The sequence below is a fragment of the Trematomus bernacchii genome, unplaced genomic scaffold (assembly GCF_902827165.1).
Source record: "Trematomus bernacchii unplaced genomic scaffold, fTreBer1.1, whole genome shotgun sequence".
Taxonomy (NCBI): domain Eukaryota; kingdom Metazoa; phylum Chordata; class Actinopteri; order Perciformes; family Nototheniidae; genus Trematomus; species Trematomus bernacchii.
In genome coordinates this window covers 1,656,325-1,681,129 of record NW_022987786.1, presented here as the reverse complement: position 1 = coordinate 1,681,129, position 24,805 = coordinate 1,656,325, and the positions used below count along the sequence as shown (strand labels likewise).

At 43.4% G+C, this 24,805-nt stretch overlaps 1 protein-coding gene across 1 annotated transcript; it reads right to left on the bottom strand.

Annotated features, from left to right (window-relative positions):
* Positions 1-289: 289 nt before the first annotated feature.
* Positions 290-24,805, bottom strand: LOC117497562 (gamma-aminobutyric acid type B receptor subunit 2-like). Its single transcript, XM_034149532.1, has 19 exons — positions 24,560-24,805; positions 21,333-21,474; positions 20,417-20,720; positions 20,249-20,297; positions 20,033-20,134; positions 18,718-18,726; positions 18,391-18,615; positions 16,689-16,749; positions 15,926-16,006; positions 15,647-15,797; positions 14,926-15,046; positions 14,295-14,393; positions 10,568-10,690; positions 9,939-10,049; positions 9,113-9,349; positions 8,066-8,275; positions 7,592-7,670; positions 1,050-1,155; positions 290-649 (listed from the first exon to the last, which is right to left on the bottom strand). Exons 1-19 carry the CDS (start codon positions 24,803-24,805, stop codon positions 535-537), a joined length of 2,571 nt encoding a protein of 856 aa, XP_034005423.1. The 3' UTR covers positions 290-534.

The following is a 24,805-nucleotide window of genomic DNA, read 5'->3' as shown; positions in this document are numbered from 1 at the left end:
TAGAAATCCCCTGAATCGACCAGATGTTGATCCTGAGAGCAGCTCAACTTCACACGTGATTTAAAATGTCCATCCGTTTGTTTGTTGTCTGTCTGGGGATTTGTTCCTCAGGTCATTAAACAGGAATCATTGTTATAGTGGCCTTGAAGCTGAAACTACAATAAAATGCTGTTTTAGTGTTTAAATATTATATTATTTTCTGAAATGTCATGTTTTCTCTTTTGCCTTAAAAACATTTTGTGTGTGTTTTTGAAATGTTGATGTGTTTTCACCTTCATAAACGTCTGTCTTCTGTTTCATTGTTTATTACAAACCAACTTATCAATCAGACTCACTTTGATGGAGTAAAATACAAAGCCTTTCAATGTATCATTGTTTTTAATCCTATATATAAAATACTATATGCATTTCCATATATGATAAATATAAAAATAGAAACAGGAGCAGTCAGTCCCAGCTGCCACCTGATTGGTCGAACAATGCTGTGGCATCAGGAGAACAGGAAGGGGTCTTCAGGAGAACAGGAAGTGGTCTTCAGGGGAACAGGAAGTGGTCCTGCTGGAAGGTGCTGGAGCTGCTGGCGCTGACGCCGCCCGGCAGGTAGGAGAGATGGAGGATCGGCAGCTGAATGGAGAGACGCCTCTGCACGCTGACAGGAGACACCACACAACTGTTAAAACTACAAATCACACTAAAATACTAAACATCTGCAAAGGATATGTGTCTAACATCCATTCAGAATAGAATGGTGCAGGGATGACCTATTTTTGCAGGCCGACCCGGAGGTAAGCTGTAAGCACACTGTAGTTTATCGTATCATTTCATGTATTTATTGTCATGCGTTTTTTAGGTTCATTTGTATATTTAAATTTAAATCGTAAATAGTTGTTTTCCATGTTTGCAACCTCAAAGCGTATTCCTTGAATGTGTACGTACCTGGCAATAACCTTTATCCTGAAAATAAAATGACTTAATATTGATTGTATGTAATTGTAGACTGAGTGTTTCCTCCATCACCAGGCTATGAAGTGAATGTTCTTTGCACTCACTGTTCTGGGGAGTTGATGCTGTCGGGACTCGAGGGTTTCCCCCCCGAGTTTCTGTCCTCTGAGCACACCTGAGCTGCATGAGTCCAGCGAACACACCTGGCTCGACCTGCCGGAGGAACACACCGAGGAGAACTGTCATTATCACTGGAGAGAACAGTTTCCATCAGGAAGGAACACTGGAGAACTGTCATTATCACTGGAGAGAACAGTTTCCATCATGAAGGAACACTGGAGAACTGTCATTATCACAGGAGAGAACAGTTTCCATCAGGAAGGAACACTGGAGAACTGTCATTATCACAGGAGAGAACAGTTTCCATCAGGAAGGAACACTGGAGAACTGTCATTATCACTGGAGAGAACAGTTTCCATCATGAAGGAACACTGGAGAACTGTCATTATCACTGGAGAGAACAGTTTCCATCATAAAGGAACACTGGGGAACTGTCATTATCACAGGAGAGAACAGTTTCCATCATGAAGGAACACTGGAGAACTGTCATTATCACAGGAGAGAACAGTTTCCATCATAAAGGAACACTGGAGAACTGTCATTATCACAGGAGAGAACAGTTTCCATCATGAAGGAACACTGGGGAACTGTCATTATCACAGGAGAGAACAGTTTCCATCATGAAGGAACACTGGGGAACTGTCATTATCACAGGAGAGAACAGTTTCCATCATGAAGGAACACTGGAGAACTGTCATTATCACAGGAGAGAACAGTTTCCATCATGAAGGAACACTGGAGAACTGTCATTATCACTGGAGAGAACAGTTTCCATCATAAAGGAACACTGGGGAACTGTCATTATCACAGGAGAGAACAGTTTTCCATCATGAAGGAACACTGGAGAACTGTCATTATCACAGGAGAGAACAGTTTCCATCATAAAGGAACACTGGAGAACTGTCATTATCACAGGAGAGAACAGTTTCCATCATGAAGGAACACTGGGGAACTGTCATTATCACAGGAGAGAACAGTTTCCATCATGAAGGAACACTGGAGAACTGTCATTATCACAGGAGAGAACAGTTTCCATCAGGAAGGAACACTGGAGAACTGTCATTATCACAGGAGAGAACAGTTTCCATCATGAAGGAACACTGGAGAACTGTCATTATCACTGGAGAGAACAGTTTCCATCAGGAAGGAACACTGGAGAACTGTCATTATCACTGGAGAGAACAGTTTCCATCATGAAGGAACACTGGAGAACTGTCATTATCACTGGAGAGAACAGTTTCCATCATGAAGGAACACTGGAGAACTGTCATTATCACAGGAGAGAACAGTTTCCATCATGAAGGAACACTGGAGAACTGTCATTATCACAGGAGAGAACAGTTTCCATCATGAAGGAACACTGGAGAACTGTCATTATCACTGGAGAGAACAGTTTCCATCATAAAGGAACACTGGGGAACTGTCATTATCACAGGAGAGAACAGTTTCCATCATGAAGGAACACTGGAGAACTGTCATTATCACAGGAGAGAACAGTTTCCATCATAAAGGAACACTGGGGAACTGTCATTATCACAGGAGAGAACAGTTTCCATCATGAAGGAACACTGGAGAACTGTCATTATCACAGGAGAGAACAGTTTCCATCAGGAAGGAACACTGGAGAACTGTCATTATCACAGGAGAGAACAGTTTCCATCATGAAGGAACACTGGAGAACTGTCATTATCACTGGAGAGAACAGTTTCCATCAGGAAGGAACACTGGAGAACTGTCATTATCACAGGAGAGAACAGTTTCCATCATGAAGGAACACTGGAGAACTGTCATTATCACAGGAGAGAACAGTTTCCATCATAAAGGAACACTGGGGAACTGTCATTATCACAGGAGAGAACAGTTTCCATCATGAAGGAACACTGGAGAACTGTCATTATCACTGGAGAGAACAGTTTCCATCAGGAAGGAACACTGGAGAACTGTCATTATCACTGGAGAGAACAGTTTCCATCAGGAAGGAACACTGGAGAACTGTCATTATCACTGGAGAGAACAGTTTCCATCATGAAGGAACACTAGAGAACTGCCATTATCACAGGAGAGAACAGTTTCCATCATGAAGGAACACTGGAGAACTGTCATTATCACAGGAGAGAACAGTTTCCATCATGAAGGAACACTGGAGAACTGTCATTATCACTGGAGAGAACAGTTTCCATCATGAAGGAACACTGGAGAACTGTCATTATCACTGGAGAGAACAGTTTCCATCATGAAGGAACACTGGAGAACTGTCATTATCACTGGAGAGAACAGTTTCCATCAGGAAGGAACACTGGAGAACTGTCATTATCATAGGAGAGAACAGTTTCCATCAGGAAGGAACACTGGAGAACTGTCATTATCACTGGAGAGAACAGTTTCCATCATGAAGGAACACTGGAGAACTGTCATTATCACAGGAGAGAACAGTTTCCATCATGAAGGAACACTGGAGAACTGTCATTATCACAGGAGAGAACAGTTTCCATCAGGAAGGAACACTGGAGAACTGTCATTATCACAGGAGAGAACAGTTTCCATCATGAAGGAACACTGGAGAACTGTCTTTATCACTGGAGAGAACAGTTTCCATCAGGAAGGAACACTGGGGAACTGTCATTATCACAGGAGAGAACAGTTTCCATCATGAAGGAACACTGGAGAACTGTCATTATCACAGGAGAGAACAGTTTCCATCATGAAGGAACACTGGAGAACTGTCATTATCACAGGAGAGAACAGTTTCCATCATGAAGGAACACTGGAGAACTGTCATTATCACAGGAGAGAACAGTTTCCATCATGAAGGAACACTGGAGAACTGTCATTATCACAGGAGAGAACAGTTTCCATCATGAAGGAACACTGGAGAACTGTCATTATCACAGGAGAGAACAGTTTCCATCATGAAGGAACACTGGAGAACTGTCATTATCACAGGAGAGAACAGTTTCCATCAGGAAGGAACACTGGAGAACTGTCATTATCACTGGAGAGAACAGTTTCCATCAGGAAGGAACACTGGAGAACTGTCATTATCACTGGAGAGAACAGTTTCCATCATGAAGGAACACTGGAGAACTGCCATTATCACAGGAGAGAACAGTTTCCATCAGGAAGGAACACTGGATAACTGCCATTATCACTGGAGAGAACAGTTTCCATCATGAAGGAACACTGGAGAACTGTCATTATCACAGGAGAGAACAGTTTCCATCATGAAGGAACACTGGAGAACTGTCATTATCACTGGAGAGAACAGTTTCCATCATGAAGGAACACTGGAGAACTGTCATTATCACTGGAGAGAACAGTTTCCATCAGGAAGGAACACTAGAGAACTGTCATTATCACTGGAGAGAACAGTTTCCATCAGGAAGGAACACTGGAGAACTGTCATTATCACTGGAGAGAACAGTTTCCATCATGAAGGAACACTGGAGAACTGTCATTATCACTGGAGAGAACAGTTTCCATCATGAAGGAACACTGGAGAACTGTCATTATCACAGGAGAGAACAGTTTCCATCAGGAAGGAACACTGGAGAACTGTCATTATCACAGGAGAGAACAGTTTCCATCAGGAAGGAACACTGGAGAACTGTCATTATCACAGGAGAGAACAGTTTCCATCATGAAGGAACACTGGAGAACTGTCATTATCACTGGAGAGAACAGTTTCCATCATGAAGGAACACTGGAAAACTGTCATTATCACTGGAGAGAACAGTTTCCATCATGAAGGAACACTGGAGAACTGTCATTATCACTGGAGAGAACAGTTTCCATCATGAAGGAACACTGGAGAACTGTCATTATCTCAGGAGAGAACAGTTTCCATCATGAAGGAACACTGGAGAACTGTCATTATCACAGGAGAGAACAGTTTCCATCATGAAGGAACACTGGAGAACTGTCATTATCACAGGAGAGAACAGTTTCCATCATGAAGGAACACTGGAGAACTGTCATTATCACAGGAGAGAACAGTTTCCATCATGAAGGAACACTGGGGAACTGTCATTATCACTGGAGAGAACAGTTTCCATCATGAAGGAACACTGGAGAACTGTCATTATCACAGGAGAGAACAGTTTCCATCATGAAGGAACACTGGAGAACTGTCATTATCTCAGGAGAGAACAGTTTCCATCATGAAGGAACACTGGAGAACTGTCATTATCACAGGAGAGAACAGTTTCCATCAGGAAGGAACACTGGAGAACTGTCATTATCACAGGAGAGAACAGTTTCCATCATGAAGGAACACTGGAGAACTGTCATTATCACTGGAGAGAACAGTTTCCATCATGAAGGAACACTGGAGAACTGTCATTATCTCAGGAGAGAACAGTTTCCATCATGAAGGAACACTGGAGAACTGTCATTATCACAGGAGAGAACAGTTTCCATCAGGAAGGAACACTGGAGAACTGTCATTATCACAGGAGAGAACAGTTTCCATCATGAAGGAACACTGGAGAACTGTCATTATCACAGGAGAGAACAGTTTCCATCAGGAAGGAACACTGGAGAACTGTCATTATCACAGGAGAGAACAGTTTCCATCAGGAAGGAACACTGGATAACTGCCATTATCACAGGAGAGAACAGTTTCCATCAGGAAGGAACACTGGAGAACTGTCATTATCACAGGAGAGAACAGTTTCCATCATGAAGGAACACTGGAGAACTGTCATTATCACTGGAGAGAACAGTTTCCATCATGAAGGAACACTGGAGAACTGTAGCAGTGCATCGTCTGAAGGGTGTAAATGTATTCCTTAAGGCTAGCAGTTTCCATTTCATTGAATACTGCTTTCTATTCCTCCATCTTGTGACTGTGTAACTCCCTCTCTTGGATATCAGCATGTGAAGGACACTGTTCAGGAACTAGTTGATGCTCTGTATGTGATGACTACTTCCATTCTGGAGAGGATCAGAAATACATGGATCATGAGATTGAAGCTCAAGCCGGGGACCAGTACGATATTTGTGCGGGGAACCCCTACTATACATTTCAACACATTCTCACTCCCAACTCGGCCTATGTTGACGTTATGTCAGGGTCCCTGTCGTCACCTTCCAACGCAAGGGGGGGCGCCCTTTAGCGTCGAGTTTCAACTATCAGGGAGTCCCATTGACTTGCATAGAGCTCCCTGAACGTTGGTAATAGACGAGTTGGGATCACGGAGAAATGCTCTCCTCAGATCCATTCTCACAGCGTTTATCAACCTTTTTCTAACTCAATATCAAGCCACACTTATTGTGTTTACTTCTTTATTTTAATTGAATAATGTAGGACTTTTGTTGCTGTCAGTTAGGGGGAGAGTAGGGGCTCAGAAAACTGACATCTGTATTGTTTCATCGTTTTTTCCTTCTAATTTTGTATTCTTTTCTAAACCACACGCTGTTATTTACTCAACAATAACACACAATTATCCTTGTGTTTATTTATTTGTTTGATTGTATAATGTCGGACTTTTGGAGTCCGTCAGGACCGAGGGTCGGAGCAGCTCATAGTAGTTGCTTTAGAGAATGTTACACCCGGAAGTAAGCATTCTCTCCGCTTTGCTCAAACCCCGTGATTAGTCCTCAAGCTCTGTGATTGGATGTTTGAGTGTGCGCCGAGGGTTACGCCGAGCGTCGAACAGCACTTTGAAATGGGATGGAACCACGGCAGACTGTCCAAAACTGGATTTGAACGCACCCCGTCCCCCCCTCCCCCACCCCGTCCCCAGAACTACACATGCTGGCTATTGTGTGTTTCGCAACATGTTCTATGGCACGTCTCTACTGGGAATTGTAGTTTTAAAAGACGTTTTTGTATTTCCCATAATAAGAAGTTCCCAGTATTAAACTGTGTACACCCTGGAGGTTTAGGGGATAGGAAACACTCACATTTAAAACATATAATTAATAAATGGGTAAAAATGGCTTGTGTCCATAATGGGCAGCATTAATATATACCCACATGACAGCTAAGGTCAGAAGAGCTTTATTTAACAGCTGGTCTTATGTCTGTGACCCCTCCTGTTATTCATTGATAAGCCTGAAACATGCACTTGTCAAGGTTCAGCGGCACATTTTGTTCAGTTTTCTGAGCCCCTACTCTCCCCCTAACTGACGGCAACAAAAGTCCGACATTATTCAATTAAAATAAAGAAGTAAACACAATAAGTGTGGCTTGATATTGAGTTAGAAAAAGGTTGATAAACGCTGTGAGAATGGATCTGAGGAGAGCATTTCGCCGCGATCCCAACTCGTCTATTACCAACGTTCAGGGAGCTCTATGCAAGTCAATGGGACTCCCTGATAGTTGAAACTCGATGCTAAAGGGCCCCCCCTTGTGTTGGAAAGTGACGACAGGGACCCTGACATAACGTCAACATAGGCCGAGTTGGGAGTGAGAATGTGTTGTACATTTCTATCAAAAGACTTTGGGGTCTCAATATTTCCAGGTTCGCAGAACTAGACTATCAGTCATCAAGATGAAGTTTGCTCTGGTGTCTGACTCCATGTTTACCGTTGTTTCGGGCAGCGTGCTGCAGCCGGGGCTCAGAGTCTCTCAGCTGCAGGGTGAGGGTCTCTATGTCTGCATCCAGCTGCAGGGACACACATCGCAGGGTTAACACACACACACACACACACACACACACACACACACACACACACACACACACACACACACACACATACCATGTATACATCACTTCAGGGGACATTACATTGACTTACATGCATTTCCTGGAGACTTATCCTAACCTTAACCCTAACCAACACATGCCTAACCCTAACCAAGTCTTCACCCTAAAATTAATGATTCCCCTTATGGGGACCTCCACACACACACACACACACACACACACACACACACACACACACACACACACACACACACACACACACACACACACACACACACACACACACACACACACACACACACACACACACACACACACACACACACACACACCATTTGTCTCTGCATCCTCACCTGAGCCGTGTGACTCTTCAGCTGCTGGTTCAACCTGATCAGAAGCTTCTTATCCTCCTCCTCTTCCTCCTCTTCTTCTTCTTCTTCTTCTTCTTCTTCTTCTTCTTCTTCTTCTTCTTCTGCAGCTTCTTTTTCTTCTTCTTCTGCAGTTTCAATCTGCGTCTCTGAAGGCTTCTGCTGCTCGCTGTTTTTCACACATACTTTCCAAAACTGCAACAAAAAAAAAAATCCACAGGCAACATGTGAAAGGACTTCCTCTGAGGAGGTCCACTCACACGTCTTCTTTCACACTATAGTGGAAAGAAGACCGTACATCTTAAAGTAACAGTACAACAGGAGAGAGAGATGCACAGACCAACTCCAACAAAGTGGATCAAAAGTAGACGAGTTAATAAACAAGAGAGGAGAAGTTATGACGCTAATTTGAAGATAATGGTGATCAACGAAGTCATCAAACAACTGTCGAGCAGAAATATGGAGTTACTGAGAGTAACGTTAGAACAGGGATCACCAACTACATTTGTCCGAGGGCCAAAATTATTCCTAGAGACACTTTCGGGGGCCAGAGATTTTTATATATAGCCCTGAAGTTGGAGGTTGTTGACCCCGGGGGACGGGGGGGTGCTAGCATGCTCATGTACTGTCAACTCGCTCGCAGCCGGGCTACTGCGGAGCGCATAAAGCAGACTCTTCAAGCTAACGAAGGATCACTTCTTCTTCAGGGCAGGGAAGGCTATGCAGTACGCAGGCTACTGTCCCGCGGCTGCTGCCTCTCTGTTGGACTCCGGTACTGCACATTACTCACGAGACGTTGTAAAAAAAAATTGAGTGGGGGGCGAACGCACTAACCACTCCGCCAGCGCCACAGCGCGTGCCGGATGAGAGTGTCAGTTGATGGTCACTGCGTTAGAAGATGGCGAGCCCAATCAGTCATTCCACGGTCCGGAATGAAAAAGGTATTTTTCCAAAAATGAGTCTTGAAAAAAGGTCGTCTTATATTCGGGTCAATACGGTAAGTACACACATATGACGATAAGATGTTCTTACTCTGAGCTTGGGTGTGAACATCAGGCTGAGGATGCAGATGTTGCAGCAGAGGATGATGGCGCTGCGCAGACAGAAGTGCAGTGAAGGATTGTGGGTAGTGAGCAGTGAGGCTGCGGCTCCTGCAACACTGAACAGCGTCAGAGAGAACATGCTGAGCGTCAGAGAGAAACTGCTGACCTCCGACCTCCTGATGACCTCCGACCTCCTGATGCTCCACGCCACGAAACAGCCCAGACCCTGCAGGACACAACATGTAGATTCACTTGAGACTTTACATTTCAAAATAAGAGTCTCTTTATTTAGTTTTTATCTTAATTTGTGACATTTCAAAATAAGAGTCTTTATTTAGCTTTTGACTTCATTTAATAACATTAGACAAGGAGACTTTACATTTCAAAATAAGAGTCTCTTTGTTTAGCTTCTATCAACATTTAGTAACTTTCGACAAGCAACTGTGGCATTTCAAAATAAGAGTTGATTATTAGCTTATATATTAATTTAATAACTTCAGACAGTCAAATGTGGTATTTCAAAATAAGAGTCTCTTTGTTTAGCTTTTATCTTAATTTGTGGCATTTCAAAAATAAGAGCCTTTACTTAGATTCTTCCTTCATTTAGTAACATCAGCAAAGCAAAAGTGGATTTTCAAAATAAGAGTCTAATTCTTTTATATATATTTATTAGTGTCAATTCCAAATAAGAGTGTGTGTGTGTGTGTGTGTGTGTGTGTGTGTGTGTGTGTGTGTGTGTGTGTGTGTGTGTGTGTGTGTGTGTGTGTGTGTGTGTGTGTGTGTGTGCGTATGTGTGTGTGTGTGTGAGAACTGACCATCAGAGGAGCTTTGTACCCACAGAGTGCGATGGTCCACAGCTCCATGTTGGTGCTGGAGCAGGTTTCAGAGAACGGTCGGATCACAATGTCCTGCCCTGAAGACACACTCTGACACACACACACACACACACACACACACACACACACACACACACACACACACACACACACACACACCACACACACACACACACACACACACACACACACACACACACACACACACACACACACACACACACACACACACACACACGCACGCCACTGATGATGGCTGCCGTGTCTTTGGTTCCTCTCCAACTCTGCCTTTTTTTCCCGTATTTTTGTATTTTATTCTATATGTTGCGTTGTTGGAGGAGCTCAGGTCAGAATCATTTCATTGCCATCTCTACACTGAAGCTTATGAGCATATGACAATAAAACCTTTGAATCTTGAATCTTCAGACACTTTTTACTGCAACACAATTAGCCTCTGCAGACCATTGACATGCACTGAAACCTATAGAAAACTCTACAGGAGAGGGAGAACCACAGAAGAAGAACAGGACCTCTTAGTTGTAATTTAACTGAGGGTTGTGAACCCCTCCCTCTGCAGGAACCTGACCCCCCCCTCATGAGTTTGTTACCTGTTCTCCGTACTGCAGCTCCTCCCGTCTGAGGGGGTCCAGGATCTGCCAGGTGGATAAAAGGAAGGCGTCCATCAGGAGGAAGCAGAGCAACACGCAGAGAGAGCTCCTCCTCCTCTGATGCTGAAACACACACAGAGGTTGCCGTCCAATTGTCAGTTTCTCTCAGGAACCTTCCTAACGAGTGAAATGACCCGGCGGTGCCTCATCCATGATAAGAGCCATTTGTTTCTCTAGATCAGCGGTTCCCAACCTTTTTCTACTCAGGGCCCACGTCAGAATCTAAAAAATGTTTTTGCGGCCCACATTCAACCATAAACAATACGGAGACTGAATACAGTTCTGTTTGGTCGTTTCAAAACATGTGACACGTTGTTAATCCAGCAGAACAGACTGCTGTATAATGACCGTTGCTAAGGACTGTAATGACCGTTGCTAAGGACTGTAATGACCGTTGCTAAGGACTGTAATGACCGTTGCTAAGGAGGATCAAGAAAGAGAAAGGAAAGGAGGTTCAAATAAAAATGTGACACGTTGTAAATCCAGCAGAACAGACCGCTATAATGACCGTTGCTAAGGACTGTAATGACCGTTGCTAAGGACTGTAATGACCGTTGCTAAGGAGGGTCGAAAAACACAAAGGAAAAGAGGTTCAAATAAAATAAATCTTAATAATGAAAATGTTTCCACACAAATCATAATGTTTCTGTAATTATTTGGCGGCCCACTTGCAATGCCATCAGGTTGGGAACCGCTGGTCTAGCTAACGATCCGATTCTTTTGAACTCTTGGCTCTTTGATACGAACGAAGGGAACCGAGTCCTACTTGGTGAGAGCCGTTCTTTTTATCGTTGGTTCACTGCCTGCCATAAATCCACTCGCCTTTAAAGGAACTTGCTTTCCTGAATGCCAATTTGCCGTAGATGATGGCATAGCGCATCCTGCTTAAAGGGCCCATGTCATGGCCATTTCCACTGATCATAATTACATTGTTGAGGTATACTAAAGTAGATTTATACTGTGCAATTTTCCAAACTCACATTGGTTTCACATACAGCATCTCTGTCAAGCATGTGTATTCAGCAGTATTCACTTTCTCCACTAAACGACTCGTTGGAGCTCTTGCCCCCCCCTCCCTGTGAGCCTAGTGTGCTCCGATTGGTCAGCTCGGCCACTCGTTCTGATTAGTCAACCACCAGAGAGGCTGCGCCCATGTCAGTGCTTTTCCCGGCTGCTCTCAGCGTAACATCAGTCTTATCATGGCGTCGGTACAGCGGTATATTTTATATACATATATATTTTTAACTGTTGTTATAGAAGAGTGTGACGGCCCCAGGGCCTTTGTCTTACGATGGGATGGAGCTGAAGAGGCTAATCAGCACGATCACGGACACCTCCGGACACAGTCTCTCTCCAAAGCGGCTGCAGGAAGACTAACTCTGCGATCCTCTCAACCACCTATCTTTGCATTTACTACAATAAATGTGCCGTGGTTTTGTAAACTCGTGTATGTCTCCTTGTCTTTCCGTTGTGGCCTACGAGCTACTCTCATAACAAAGAGTAAGTTATTTTTACCCGTTATAAACTACTACTGTTTGATGAGAAATCAAATCATGGTTTGCTATATATGAATTCAGGGAAGAAAGGATAGGCCTACTAAGTATTTCCATTAAACTTTATTTTTAGAAATGTACAAAATGAACATAAATATACATATATACACACGGTATATCATTCATTCCTCCTCCTCGCATCTTGCCTGCGCACAGTCGGTGCGGTGCCTTTTAGCACCCCTCAGTAGTAGTAGAATCCCTTCCCCGTCATGGATTGTCCGCCAGGATCTGGCTGGACGAAATCAAATGCAAATCACAAAATATTAGAGAAACTTAGTTGTTTTAGATTAGTTAGTAGTAGTTGTGTAATGAACAGCTTGCCTGCTAATATGCTAACCTAGCTTTGTTTACCTTGGTAGCTAACACGATATGAACGTTAGCTTGGAGGAAAGGCAACTATAATGCAGTGTAATAAAACTACTATGAACAAAAGCTAGTGGTTCATATTAGGCTAGCAATAACGTGTTTATAATTGCAATCGTATACGGGTATTCTGCTACCATACAATGTAACTTGCATGAATACATTGTTTTGCGCTAGCATACAGCTAGCCTCGTTAGCTACATGCAGTATATGTACGGTCACAATGTACGGTAAATCACAGTACAGTATACTGTATGAGTATTCCGTGTGTGTGACTGCAGACATTCTCCTGCCATGACAAACATGTAAGGCCATCTGCTGACATTGTAGTTGATATATTTAAACGCTAGCAACGTAGCATCACAAAAATGTTTTTTCTGACCGAAACTAGCTCTAGCTCCGTGTGTTAGATCGCTACGCCAGCTATAATGTAATTACGTTTCGCGACTGACCGGCAAATCACCCGGAGTATACTGTCAATAGGTATTTTGTGTGTGAATGCAGACATTCTCCTGCTATGAGATACATGTATGCAAGGCCATCTGCTGATATTAGAGTTGATATATGGAAACTCTAGCAACTTAGTTAGCACTGTGTCAATGGCTTAGCAGTCCAACACAGTTTACACATTTAAACAGTCTTGTTTGATAAATACACAAATAACAATGCAAACTTACAGGTTGTATACCCAGATCTTCCCCTGCTCCAAACGGTCCAAACAAGCTGTGCATATCCGGCCTCAAACTGGGCAATGTTTTGGAAGCTTTCGTCTGTGAAATGCCGGTTCTTCGAACCTCTGGAGGAGGAACACGCCGCTGGTGTGGCCATAGCTCTTCGGGATTGGTCCATTTCGTTCCGGGTACCGCATGACATCATGCGGTACCCGGAAGAATCAAATGGGCAGTGACGTATCTCCAACGAGGCGTTTTGGGGAGGTATTTTCTGTGTTAGAGTTTTACTCGCTACAGGGTGTACTTTGAGGGTTTTGACTCTGCACACCGTTTACATGCATAAAAACCTTCATAACACACAAGGGGACGGGTAATAACCGGAAAAGCATGACATGGGAGCTTTAAGTAGTAGTTTGGCTGAGAGATGTAGCAAGTTATACATTTTCTGTGAGTAAAAGTAGATTTCTGGCAATACAGTCAATCATTATCCTGGTGATTATTTTGCAGATAAACCTATTAACCCCGCCCCCTTAAAAAACAAAACGGCTCTTTTGAACGGCGCTCGGAAAGGAACGGAGCCATAAGATCCGGCTCCCTTCAAAGAGTCGTAATTCCCATCACTATGAAAGGAGGTTTCAAACTTCCTTTATAACCTCCTTTAGCTTAGGAACCACTGGACCTCCCTAACCGAAAGGAGAGGAGAAAATGCTGCCCCACAATGCCTTGCGGCCGCGGCATTTGCCGTCACACAACAGTCGGCCGTTCACGGAAACAACCGATTATGACCGAGAAATGATATCATGAAAGTTACGGTGCTTATTAAGCATTTTAAAACGTATGTGGTAAGTTGCCAAAGTGCTTTGTTTTGAACGTTCATCAGTATTATAATCAAAAGAGAAATACGAACGTTAGTTTTTACTGAAATGATCAAATAAAGTCAACATTTCACAGTCTTTACTGAGCTGTGTGGGGTTTGTTCAACTTTTAAAAGATCTTTGAATGGTGATATACACAGTGATAGATGTTAAGGACTAACGTTATGATAAATCTTGTCATACGTATATGGATCTTGTGGATTACCGGGGGTTTGGTGCTGAGCAGGGAGTAAAGCCCCCAGGATCTGATGAAGAGCACCGCGAGGACCACCGTGTGTCCCAGAGAGAGGATCCACAGACGCACCTGCAGGGGGAGACATCCAGGTAAAGGTGGCATTTCAAAGTAAGAGTTGATCATTAGCTGGTAAATTAATAAGTAATAACTTCAGACAGTCAAATGTGGCATTTCAAAGTAAGAGTTGATCATTAGCTGGTAAATGAATAAGTAATAACTTCAGACAGTCAAATGTGGTATTTCAAAATAAGAGTCTTCATTTAGCTTTTATCTTAATTTGTGACATTTCAAAATAAGAGTCTCATTGTTTAGCTTCTATCATCATTCAGTAACTTTAGAAAGGCAATTGTGGCATTTCAAAGTAAAAGACCTCAGCATGTAGTTCATCAGGTTTAATGAAGACCCTCCCCCCCCCCAAAGAAAATACTATGTGTTAAGTTAAAAATGTCCAACAAATATCTGAAAATTAAGAGTAAAATATGTAAAAAAATCCAAAAGATATATTGTATGTCAAATATTCAAAGATACTGGTTCTCACAGGACGACGCGGTGATGCTTTGCTGCAGATGAGTTATTGTGAAATAGATATTCTATAACTCACGGAGCAGAGGGTCTGGAACACTTCTGGGGACAGCGACGCTCCGTCCAGCCCGGAGATCATGACGGAGGAGGAGGAGAGGAGGAGGCCGAGCAGCAGCAGCTCCTCCAGACACCCAGAGCACCTGCATTCATCAAACAAGAGGGTCGCCAAAGAGGGTCACACATGGAAATGAGGCGTTATGGGAGGCCTAGTTTTGGTGAATTTAGAGGAAATCTACAGACAAAGTTGGTGAAATAAACTCTTTTTTCTCAGTATTTTATTTTATTTTAAGAATTCGATTTTTTTAACTTTTTTTCAGATTTTGATGTTTTGTCAGAATTTGTTTTATTTACACAACATTTCTCAGATTGTGACATATTTTCAAAATATTACTTTTTTACTAGAAATGTAACTTTCTTCTCGGAATTAGATTTTTTTCTGAGAATAGTTTTTTTCTCCGAATTTGAAATGTCTGTGTGTGCGTGTGTGTGTGAGTGTGTGTGTGTGTGTGTGTGTGTGTGTCTGTGTGTGTCTGTGTGTGTCTGTGTGTGTGTGTGTGTGCACGCGCGCGTGTGTGTGTGTGTGTGTGTGTGTGTGTGTGTGTGTGTGTGTAGTTATGTGTGTTTGCGCTGGATGAGGGGGAAGAGGAGGCCGGTCAGAGCATGTGTGTGTGTGTGTGTATATGTGTGTGTGTTTGTGTGTGTGTGCATGCGTGTGTGTGTGTGTGTGTGTGTGTAGTTACGTGTGTGTGCGGTGGATGAGGGTGAAGAGGAGGGCGGTCAGAGTGATGATGATGGTCAGAGCTGCAGCCGAGGACACGATGCCGAACATCAGCAGGCCGACGTGGAGACGCTGCTCCAGAACCAGAGTCCGGTCTCTGGCTGCTGCCGGGCCTGAACAACACATCAGACTTTATATGTGTGTGTGTGTGTGTGTGTGTGTGTGTGTGTGTGTGTGTGTGTGTGTGTGTGTGTGTGTGTGTGTGTGTGTGGACGTTAAAGCCCAAAACAGAGGGTCTGACCTTTGAACCTGAGCAGGTGGTTGATCACTCTGAGCTGCTGGGTGGAGGTGTTGAAGTCTCCGACCAGAACCCCCCCGCTGCCTGCTGATCAATAAACACGATCAAACTCTCTTCGTCTTCTTTCTCCTAATCAATCGTCTTTTCATCAATTAAGCATTTTTTTATTTAGAAAATATAAAGTATGCAAAATATAGAATATTGAAATATAAGGTCGTTTTCCTAAAAAACTAACTTTTTACTAAGAACTTATTGGTCTCTCAGAATTTCACTGTTTCTCAGAATTTCATTTTTTTTTGTTGTTTCACTCGAAATTTCCCTTTTTTCTCAGAATTAGATTTCTTTCTTAAGAATTAGAGTTGTTTCTCAGATTTAGACTTTTTTGTTTTAATTTAACTTTTTTACTCGAAATTTTATTTTATTCTCAGAACAAGACTTTTTTTCTCAGATATTATTTTTGTCTTCGAAATGTCACTTTTTTTAATAAGATTTATCAATTTTTCGACATTTTTAAAATGAGGAATATTTTTTTTAATTGAAGTTATTCCTGAAAACTGAGGTGATATTTTGAAAATGTGATAATACACTTTTTTTTTTTTTTAAGTTTACAGTTTTTGTTATATATAAGTAACATCTGTAAAAAATGTCTTTTTTTAAATGAAGGTTTTGAAAACTAGTTGATTCCTCTGAAACATTTGGGATAAAACACACCTACAATATACACCTGAGATCTGGTCCTTTTAGTTGTTTTGATCAAGTGACTCACCTTGAAACTGAAGCAGCTCGATCGACGCCATCCGCTCCCCGTTCCGGAAGAAAACCGGACCCTGAAATATAGATTCATAAAGAAGCAGGTGTGTGTCTTACAGGTGTGTCTTACAGGTGTGTGTGTCTTACAGGTGTGTCTTACAGGTGTGTGTCTTACAGGTGTGTGTCTTACAGGTGTGTCTTACAGGTGTGTCTTACAGGTGTGTCTTACAGTGTGTCTTACAGGTGTGTGTCTTACAGGTGTGTCTTACAGGTGTGTGTCTTACAGGTGTGTGTCTTACAGGTGTGTGTTACAGGTGTGTGTCTTACAAGTGTGTGTTACAGGTGTGTGTCTTACAGGTGTGTCTTACAGTGTGTCTTACAGGTGTGTGTCTTACAGGTGTGTGTCTTACAGGTGTGTCTTACAGGTGTGTCTTACAGGTGTGTGTCTTACAGGTGTGTGTCTTACAGGTGTGTGTCTTACAGGTGTGTGTTACAGGTGTGTGTCTTACAAGTGTGTGTTACAGGTGTGTGTCTTACAGGTGTGTCTTACAGTGTGTCTTACAGGTGTGTGTCTTACAGGTGTGTCTTACAGGTGTGTGTCTTACAGGTGTGTCTTACAGTGTGTCTTACAGGTGTGTCTTACAGGTGTGTGTCTTACAGGTGTGTCTTACAGTGTGTCTTACAGTGTGTCTTACAGGTGTGTGTCTTACAGGTGTGTGTCTTACAGGTGTGTGTCTTACAGGTGTGTGTTACATGTGTGTGTCTTACAAGTGTGTGTTACAGGTGTGTCTTACAGGTGTGTCTTACAGGTGTGTGTCTTACAGGTGTGTGTCTTACAAGTGTGTGTTACAGGTGTGTGTTACAGGTGTGTCTTACAGGTGTGTGTCTTACAGGTGTGTGTTACAGGTGTGTGTCTTACAGGTGTGTCTTACAGGTGTGTGTCTTACAGGTGTGTCTTACAGTGTGTCTTACAGGTGTGTCTTACAGGTGTGTGTCTTACAGGTGTGTCTTACAGTGTGTCTTACAGTGTGTCTTACAGGTGTGTGTCTTACATGTGTGTGTCTTACAGGTGTGTGTCTTACAGGTGTGTGTTACAGGTGTGTGTCTTACAGGTGTGTGTTACAGGTGTGTCTTACAGGTGTGTCTTACAGGTGTGTCTTACAGGTGTGTGTCTTACAAGTGTGTGTTACAGGTGTGTGTTACAGGTGTGTCTTACAGGTGTGTGTCTTACAGGTGTGTGTTACAGGTGTGTGTCTTACAGGTGTGTCTTACAGGTGTGTGTCTTACAGGTGTGTGTTACAGGTGTGTCTTACAGGTGTGTGTTACAGGTGTGTGTTTACCGGTGTGTGTTACAGGTGTTGCTGTACTTGTGAGGGCCAGGTATTGAGAAAAACTACCTGTGTGGTCAGGACATTTATGGCTGTGAGGTTTATGGGCTTCAGGTGTGTGTTGTGGGAGTGGAACAGGTGTGTGCAACAGGTGTGTGTTACAGGTGTGTGCAACAGGTGTGTGTTACAGGTGTGTGTTACAGGTGTATTAAAGGTGTATGTAACAGGTGTGTTTCAGGTGTGTGTGTGTGTGCTCACGGTGACTCCCTGGAAGTGTGTGTGTTTCAGGTGTGTGTGTGTGTGTGCTCACGGTGACTCCCTGGAAGTGTGTGTGTTTCAGGTATGTGTGTGTGTGTGTGTGTGTGTGTGTGTGTGTGTGTGTGTGCTCACAGTGACTCCCTGGAAGTGTGTGTGTTTCAGGGCTTCCAGCAGCTTCATCTGCAGTTCCTCCTCGCTCGTGTTCTTCTGGACGCCGTATTTCTCTCGCAGCTTCACCGCCTCCATCACCTGCGTCAGGGCAATGGCCGCTGCCCACACAGAGTCGTAGGCGTAGCCGTGCAGGGGCTCGACCTTTGACCCCTCCAAGGTCATCAGGCGCAGGAACTGCTGAGGAGTCTAGAGACACGGACACGATTATCAAACAGGTGTGTGTTACAGGTGTGTGGTACAGGTGTGTGTTAGAGGTGTGTGTTACAGGTGTGTGGTACAGGTACGGGCGTCGCTCTCCTGCAGAACACATTTACATTTACTCTGAATTTAGTTCAGACTCTCCACGTGCCAACCTTTATATATACAGTCCATGGTGCCAACGTGCTGCACATTTATCGTGTGTTTTAGAGTTGAACTGTCCAAGGACTTTGTGTTTTGTTGTTCCTAAACTCTGAGGTAAATTGGTCAAAAAGCAAGTAGATAGCTTTTTTTCAACTTTCTTTTGGGCAACTTATTTTTTTACTTTAATCAGAGTTTTGTATTTAAAGGGGACCTATCATGCAAAATGCACTTTTGTACGTCTTTTCTACATGAATATGTGTCCCCGGTGTTCCAGGGAACTCACCAAGTGTCAGAAAACACAACCCTCTCTATTTTCCTCCATACCCAAATCTCTAAAAAAGGGGCTGCAACGGATCTGATAAAAACTGATCCAGATTTGAACACTGTCCTGACGTCAGGACGGTGGCGCTACGGCTATTGGGCCAACTCCACCAATCAGGAGGAGACAGCCACGGCCATTGCCGTTCGAAAGCGCTGGAGACGCTGTAGTACATATGCCAGGCCTGTAGGTGGTGCTGTTCTCACAGAATCTGCCCAGAGCTAAAAAATGTCAAATTGAGCGAAATGAGGCATGGCTAAAATGCATGATCTGTTTGGTATTTTGAAAAGAAAAAAGTATAAATATGCCTTTTATAGGTATGGTCCTACACTATATTATTCAAATATAGCATGATAGGTCCACTTTAATAATGATAAATATAATAATAATAATAATAATAATAATAATAATAATAATAATAATAATAATAATAATAATAATAATAGATTACCCAAGGGACCCAAGACTGCTTTACATGGTGAACAAACAAACAAGAAGGGAAAATAATAAAATAGATAAATAGCAGTAGTGGAAGCAAGGGGCTCTGATGGGTTAGAGGTCAGCGTTTTGTATCTGCAGCGTTTGGTTTCTGCAGCTTTTAGTAAACGCTGCGCATGTCTCCTCAAGTTGCTGAATGTTCTCTAAACGCTGCATGTGTTGTTGCTGAAGAGGTTTCTTCATGTGGAACCTTTGGGTTTTTATATCTGCATCCTTTCTGAAGCTGCAGCTCCTGATGGAAGAGGTTTGGAAAGCGTGTTTGCACCTGTCGACCACCGTAGAGGAGACTGAGTAGTGCTGCAAGTTCATTTTGTAAGATTCTGTTTAAATATATATAGTATTCATACATTGCTCCTATTCTAATAATGGCTAATATGTGTGCATGCTTAGCTCAAAGGGACCTAGTTAAATATAAATAACATATATTAAACCGTCCTCTGTTACCCTGATCTTCCTGAGGCTGCTGCAGGCGTCTGCAGAGAAGCTCTCGGAGGAAACGACGTGGACATCGGCCTTCAGCAGCTGCCGCGCCAGATCCCTCCTCATCTGACACACAGGGACAACATACACCAAGTGTGTGGGGGAAAGGGAGTGAGACATAGGTTGGATTGATGGGACAGTAATCCCTGACAACAAATCATTTCCCACATGTTAGTTCACCTCTGAGCGCTGGGCCCCCTCCTGAGTGAGGACCCCCACCCGGCTCCACCTGTAATAATAATAATAATAATAATAATAATAGATTACATTTGTATAGCGCCTTCCAAGGGACCCAATGCCGCTTTACATGGTGAACAAACAAACAAACAAACAAACAAACAAACACACCTGTAGCGCTGCAGCAGCTTCACGGCCGCCTGGTTCACAGCGCGGTCTGACGGCAGCGTGCTAAACGTGCCGTACCACTTCCTGTTGGACAAGAGGGGGGGGCGGGGCCGAGAAGGATACCTGAGGACAGGAAGTGAAGCGCAGGTGTGAGTATCTGATTTCAACAGTAAATAATAAGATATTGTGAAGTGAAGGACAGGAAGTGAAGGACAGGAAGTGAAGCGCAGGAAGTGAATATGTTGATCCTGCTGATTGTTACCATGGATGCTCATTGGCTCATGAGGACAAAATGGCCTGAGATTCTCTAGAGCAAAACGTCACAGATTACCCATCATGAGAGCAGAAGTACCCGTATGTAGCTCATAGAGCGCAGTTGAGTTTCACCTTAAGCCCCGCCTCCTGCCATTAAGCCCCGCCTCCTGTCGTTAAGCCCCGCCCCCGATCTCCCACTCTCAGCTCAGTAGAATGAATGGAGAGAGAAAATAAATCTGGATTCAGCTTTTAGTGCATTTTACAACTTTAAGGACCTAATGATTCTAATAAGGGCTATAAGATAGTTCATACTGGGTACTTTATTTAGTTTAAAAAAAGTATCCTCTGATTTACAGACGTCTCTTTCTCCCTGTTAGTCAATGGGAAAAAGTATTTCTGGGCCGGGTGACGTCACGGACTGATACGGAGGTTGTAGTACCGCCGTTTGGACACTAGGAATATTTTCCTCAGAGTCCGGAGCACTTCCTGGGGGCTTGGGCGAGAGATTTAACTTCTTTCAGTTCAAAGTATTTCATTTCCTAGAAACCCTTTTTCTGAAAGGTCAGTTGAATGAACCAGTGTCTCATTTCAGGACTTAATGCCTGGAGGAAAAACCTGCGACTCCTTACGAAGAATAACACGGGTTTGACTCGCTGAGTGTTACCTGCAGCAGGTGCAGAGCTGGCAGAGCGCGAGCGATGGTCCCCGTCACTGAGGGGCAGGACGCCCCCCCCAGCAGCAGCAGGAAGCGAGGCCCCCCCCCACAGAGAGTCAAACAGAGCTTTGAGAGACTCGCCAGAATCACACTGTGGGATGAACAATAACACGTTTATTTAGTATAGCACCTTTCACAGAGATATAATCCACAAAGTGCTTCACAAGAAAGAACAACAGTTCAAATGAAGACCACAGAAACATGAATACAATAACAACACGAGGCAGACATTAAGGTTAACATCAAAACAAAACACAGAGCATGTGGCGTCCTGAAAGAAACAAACACCAGAACAGAACACACACAAGTAACAAAAGCCAATATGAAAAGATGGTCTTCAGTAGTTTAAAAGCTTCTACAGAGACTGTCTATACCATATATGATATAGTATATAGTATATATAATATATGATATAGTATATATGATATAGTATATATCAGTGCTTCTCAAACTGTTGTCAGTAATGTAGCCCCTTTGAAACATTTTCTCAGCCAAGTACCCCCCTGACCGACCCCGAACATTTTTTGATAGAAAACGCCTACTTAAAGGGGACCTATCATGCAAAATGCACTTGTGTACGTCTTTTATACATGAATATGTGTCCCCGGTGTTCCAGGGAACTCACCAAGTGTCAGAAATCACAACCCTCTCTATTTTCCTCCATACCCAAATCTCTAAAAAAGGGGCTGCAACGGATCTGATAAAAACTGATCCAGATTTGAACACTTTCCTGACGTCAGGACGGTGGCGCTACGGCTATTGGGCCAACTCCACCAATCAGGAGGAGACAGCCACGGCCATTGCCGTTCGAAAGCGCTGGAGACGCTGTAGTACATATGCCAGGCCTGTAGGTGGCGCTGTTCTCACTGAATCTGCCCTTGCAAAAACAGAGCTAAAAAATGTCAAATTGAGCGAAATGAGGCATGGCTAAAATGCATGATCTGTTTGGTATTTAAAAAAAAAAAGTATAAATATGCCTTATATAGGTATGGCCCTACACCAGGGGTAGGCAAGTAAGTTTGGCCGTGGGCCAATTTTTTGCTGAGCCACAAGATGGCGGGTCAGAACATAATCAAAGCCTAATTCAAGGAATTGATTTTGGTAACAGGGCGCAGCGCCCCTGTTCCCCGGTTCAGAAAAAACTCTGATATCGCTGATAACCCTCCCCATCAACACTCTGATGCGCAGTCAGATCCGCTGATTGGTTCACTGATGATATAGGCGCCCAATCCAGAGCCTCTGGATAGACCCGCCCAAAGGGAGGCTCGTCGTCTCTAGCCCCATTTCAGTCCCATGTTAAAAGTCAGGGCTATTATCTGTATTTTAACAGACTTATCTTTTAAATTGAGGTGCATTTATTGTTCTCTTCAAAGTTTATTTTTTTCTGAAATTTTAGGGAGGATGGTCCTCCCTTTCTTCAATGGACGAGCCTCCACTGAGTGAGTTATTAACTAGGTAGCAGTGTTATTTAACATACTTTTATTCTGATAAGTATTGTCAAGTTCTCTGGGTTTTTGGCATTTATTTGACCACATTTGAGAGGCTTGAGGGGCAACAGAGGACGCATGGACAACTGGAATCCTTTTTCCTTTTCTTTATTTCAACTTTTCAAGGACACGTTAGGATTCTTTCAGGTTGAAAACCTTTAAAAAAATACAAAATAAATAAATTACAGCATGTTTTGCTTTGCAATTTATTTAATATATTATAACCTAAATTAATCAGTAACCAAGTATTTTACTCAAACTCAATGTATTTAATACTTAAAGGGGACCTATCATGCAAAATGCACTTGTGTACGTCTTTTATACATGAATATGTGTCCCCGGTGTTCCAGGGAACTCACCAAGTGTCAGAAAACACAACCCTCTCTATTTTCCTCCATACCCAAATCTCTAAAAAAGGGGCTGCAACGGATTTGATAAAAACTGATCCAGATTTGAACACTGTCCTGACGTCAGGACGGTGGCGCTACGGCTATTGGGGAATCTGGGGTTGGGCCACGGCCGGCCATTGCCGCTCGAAAGCGCTGGAGACGCTGTAGTACATATGCCAGGCCTGTAAGTGGCGCTGTAGTCTACCACAAAAGCAGCGAAGAAGACTTCCCGCGCATGGTTGCCAATGACTACCCTTCTGTTTATTCTCCGCTGTGGCTTTTGTTCTCCCTCCCCGAGGCAAGCACTGTAATTCTCTCCGGTTAGTCCACCAGCAGATGACAAACACCCACCTCTCCGCCTCTTCCAAGGAACGAGGGGACCGTGCGGCAGAGTTTCAGTTAGGTTTTCTTTCGCCGGTCAAGATGTCCGTTAAAGTTTAAATCTTCCGGACAAAATTAGAAAAGTGCCGGTCAAAGGTCTTCTTTGTTATTTATTGAGCTTTAAAACAAATGAATAACGACTCTATATAATAATATAAGAATAAAACACGGAGGACGGAGATCTCTTTTTCTCCCCCTCTTCTGACTTGATCAGAGCACGCTCCTCTCTCCTGCAGGGGGGCGTGGTCAGCTGCAGCTCACAGTATCAGCCCCCTGCAAAAACAGGGCTGGAGAACAGCAAATAGAGTGAAATGAGGCATGGCTAAAATGCATGCTCTGTTTGGTATTTTGAAAACAGAAACGTATAAATATACCTTATATAGGTATGGCCCTACAATATATCATTTAAATATAGCATGATAGGTGTCCTTTAAATAAGTACTTTAATTGACGTCAGTGCACCCCGCTGCCTGATTGTGCCTGTGCTGTATGTCATTCATTCTCAACATAGATAAAAGTACAATAAGCATTCTTCAGGTGTAGGTAGATTCTCTATTCGGACATTATAGCCTATATGTGCGACTGTCGGTCCTATGTTGTAAAAAAAAAAAAAAAAAAAAAATCTCAAAATATTTTTTTATTTTTTATTCTCAAAATTACGGGCCAAATATTATTGCTGGCGGGCCAACAATGGCCCGCGGGCCGCCTGTTGCCGACCCATGCCCTACACTATATTATTCAAATATAGCATGATAGGTCCACTTTAAATAATAACAATATAGTGTTGTTCCATCAGCGTGTGATTTATTAACTCCTTCGTGCATTACAACAAACTAAGGATCTTTATGCATGAAAAAAAAGAACATAATGAAAACAAATGTTATCTTATCAAAATGAAAGAGGAGGAGGTGACTCTGACCTGAGGGTGGAGCGGGTGCAGCTGCAGCTCGTAGTCTCCCAGGGGGGGGGGCTGTCTCTCCAGGTCGTTCAGAGCGAGGCGCACAGCAGGGGTCATGTTTCCCCCCCCCGCCCCCATCATCCACAGCACGGGGAGCGGGTGACGCACCTGAGCCTCACCCAGCCAACACCCCCCCCCCAGCAGGAGGAGGAGGAGGAGCTCCACCTGATCACGCTGCTCCATCATCTGCAGGGGAAGAGGATGCAT

Bases quoted from the DNA above. Each gene is read 5' to 3' on its own strand.
- LOC117497562 (XM_034149532.1), bottom strand. From the start codon at position 24,805: ATGCATCCTCTTCCCCTGCAGATGATGGAGCAGCGTGATCAGGTGGAG. The intron at 10,050-10,567 runs GTAACAAACTCA...TGTGTGTGTCAG, and splicing joins AGCTGCAGTACGGAGAACAG to AGTGTGTCTTCAGGGCAGGA. The intron at 650-1,049 runs GTGAGTGCAAAG...GTCTCCTGTCAG, and splicing joins AGCATCAACTCCCCAGAACA to CGTGCAGAGGCGTCTCTCCA.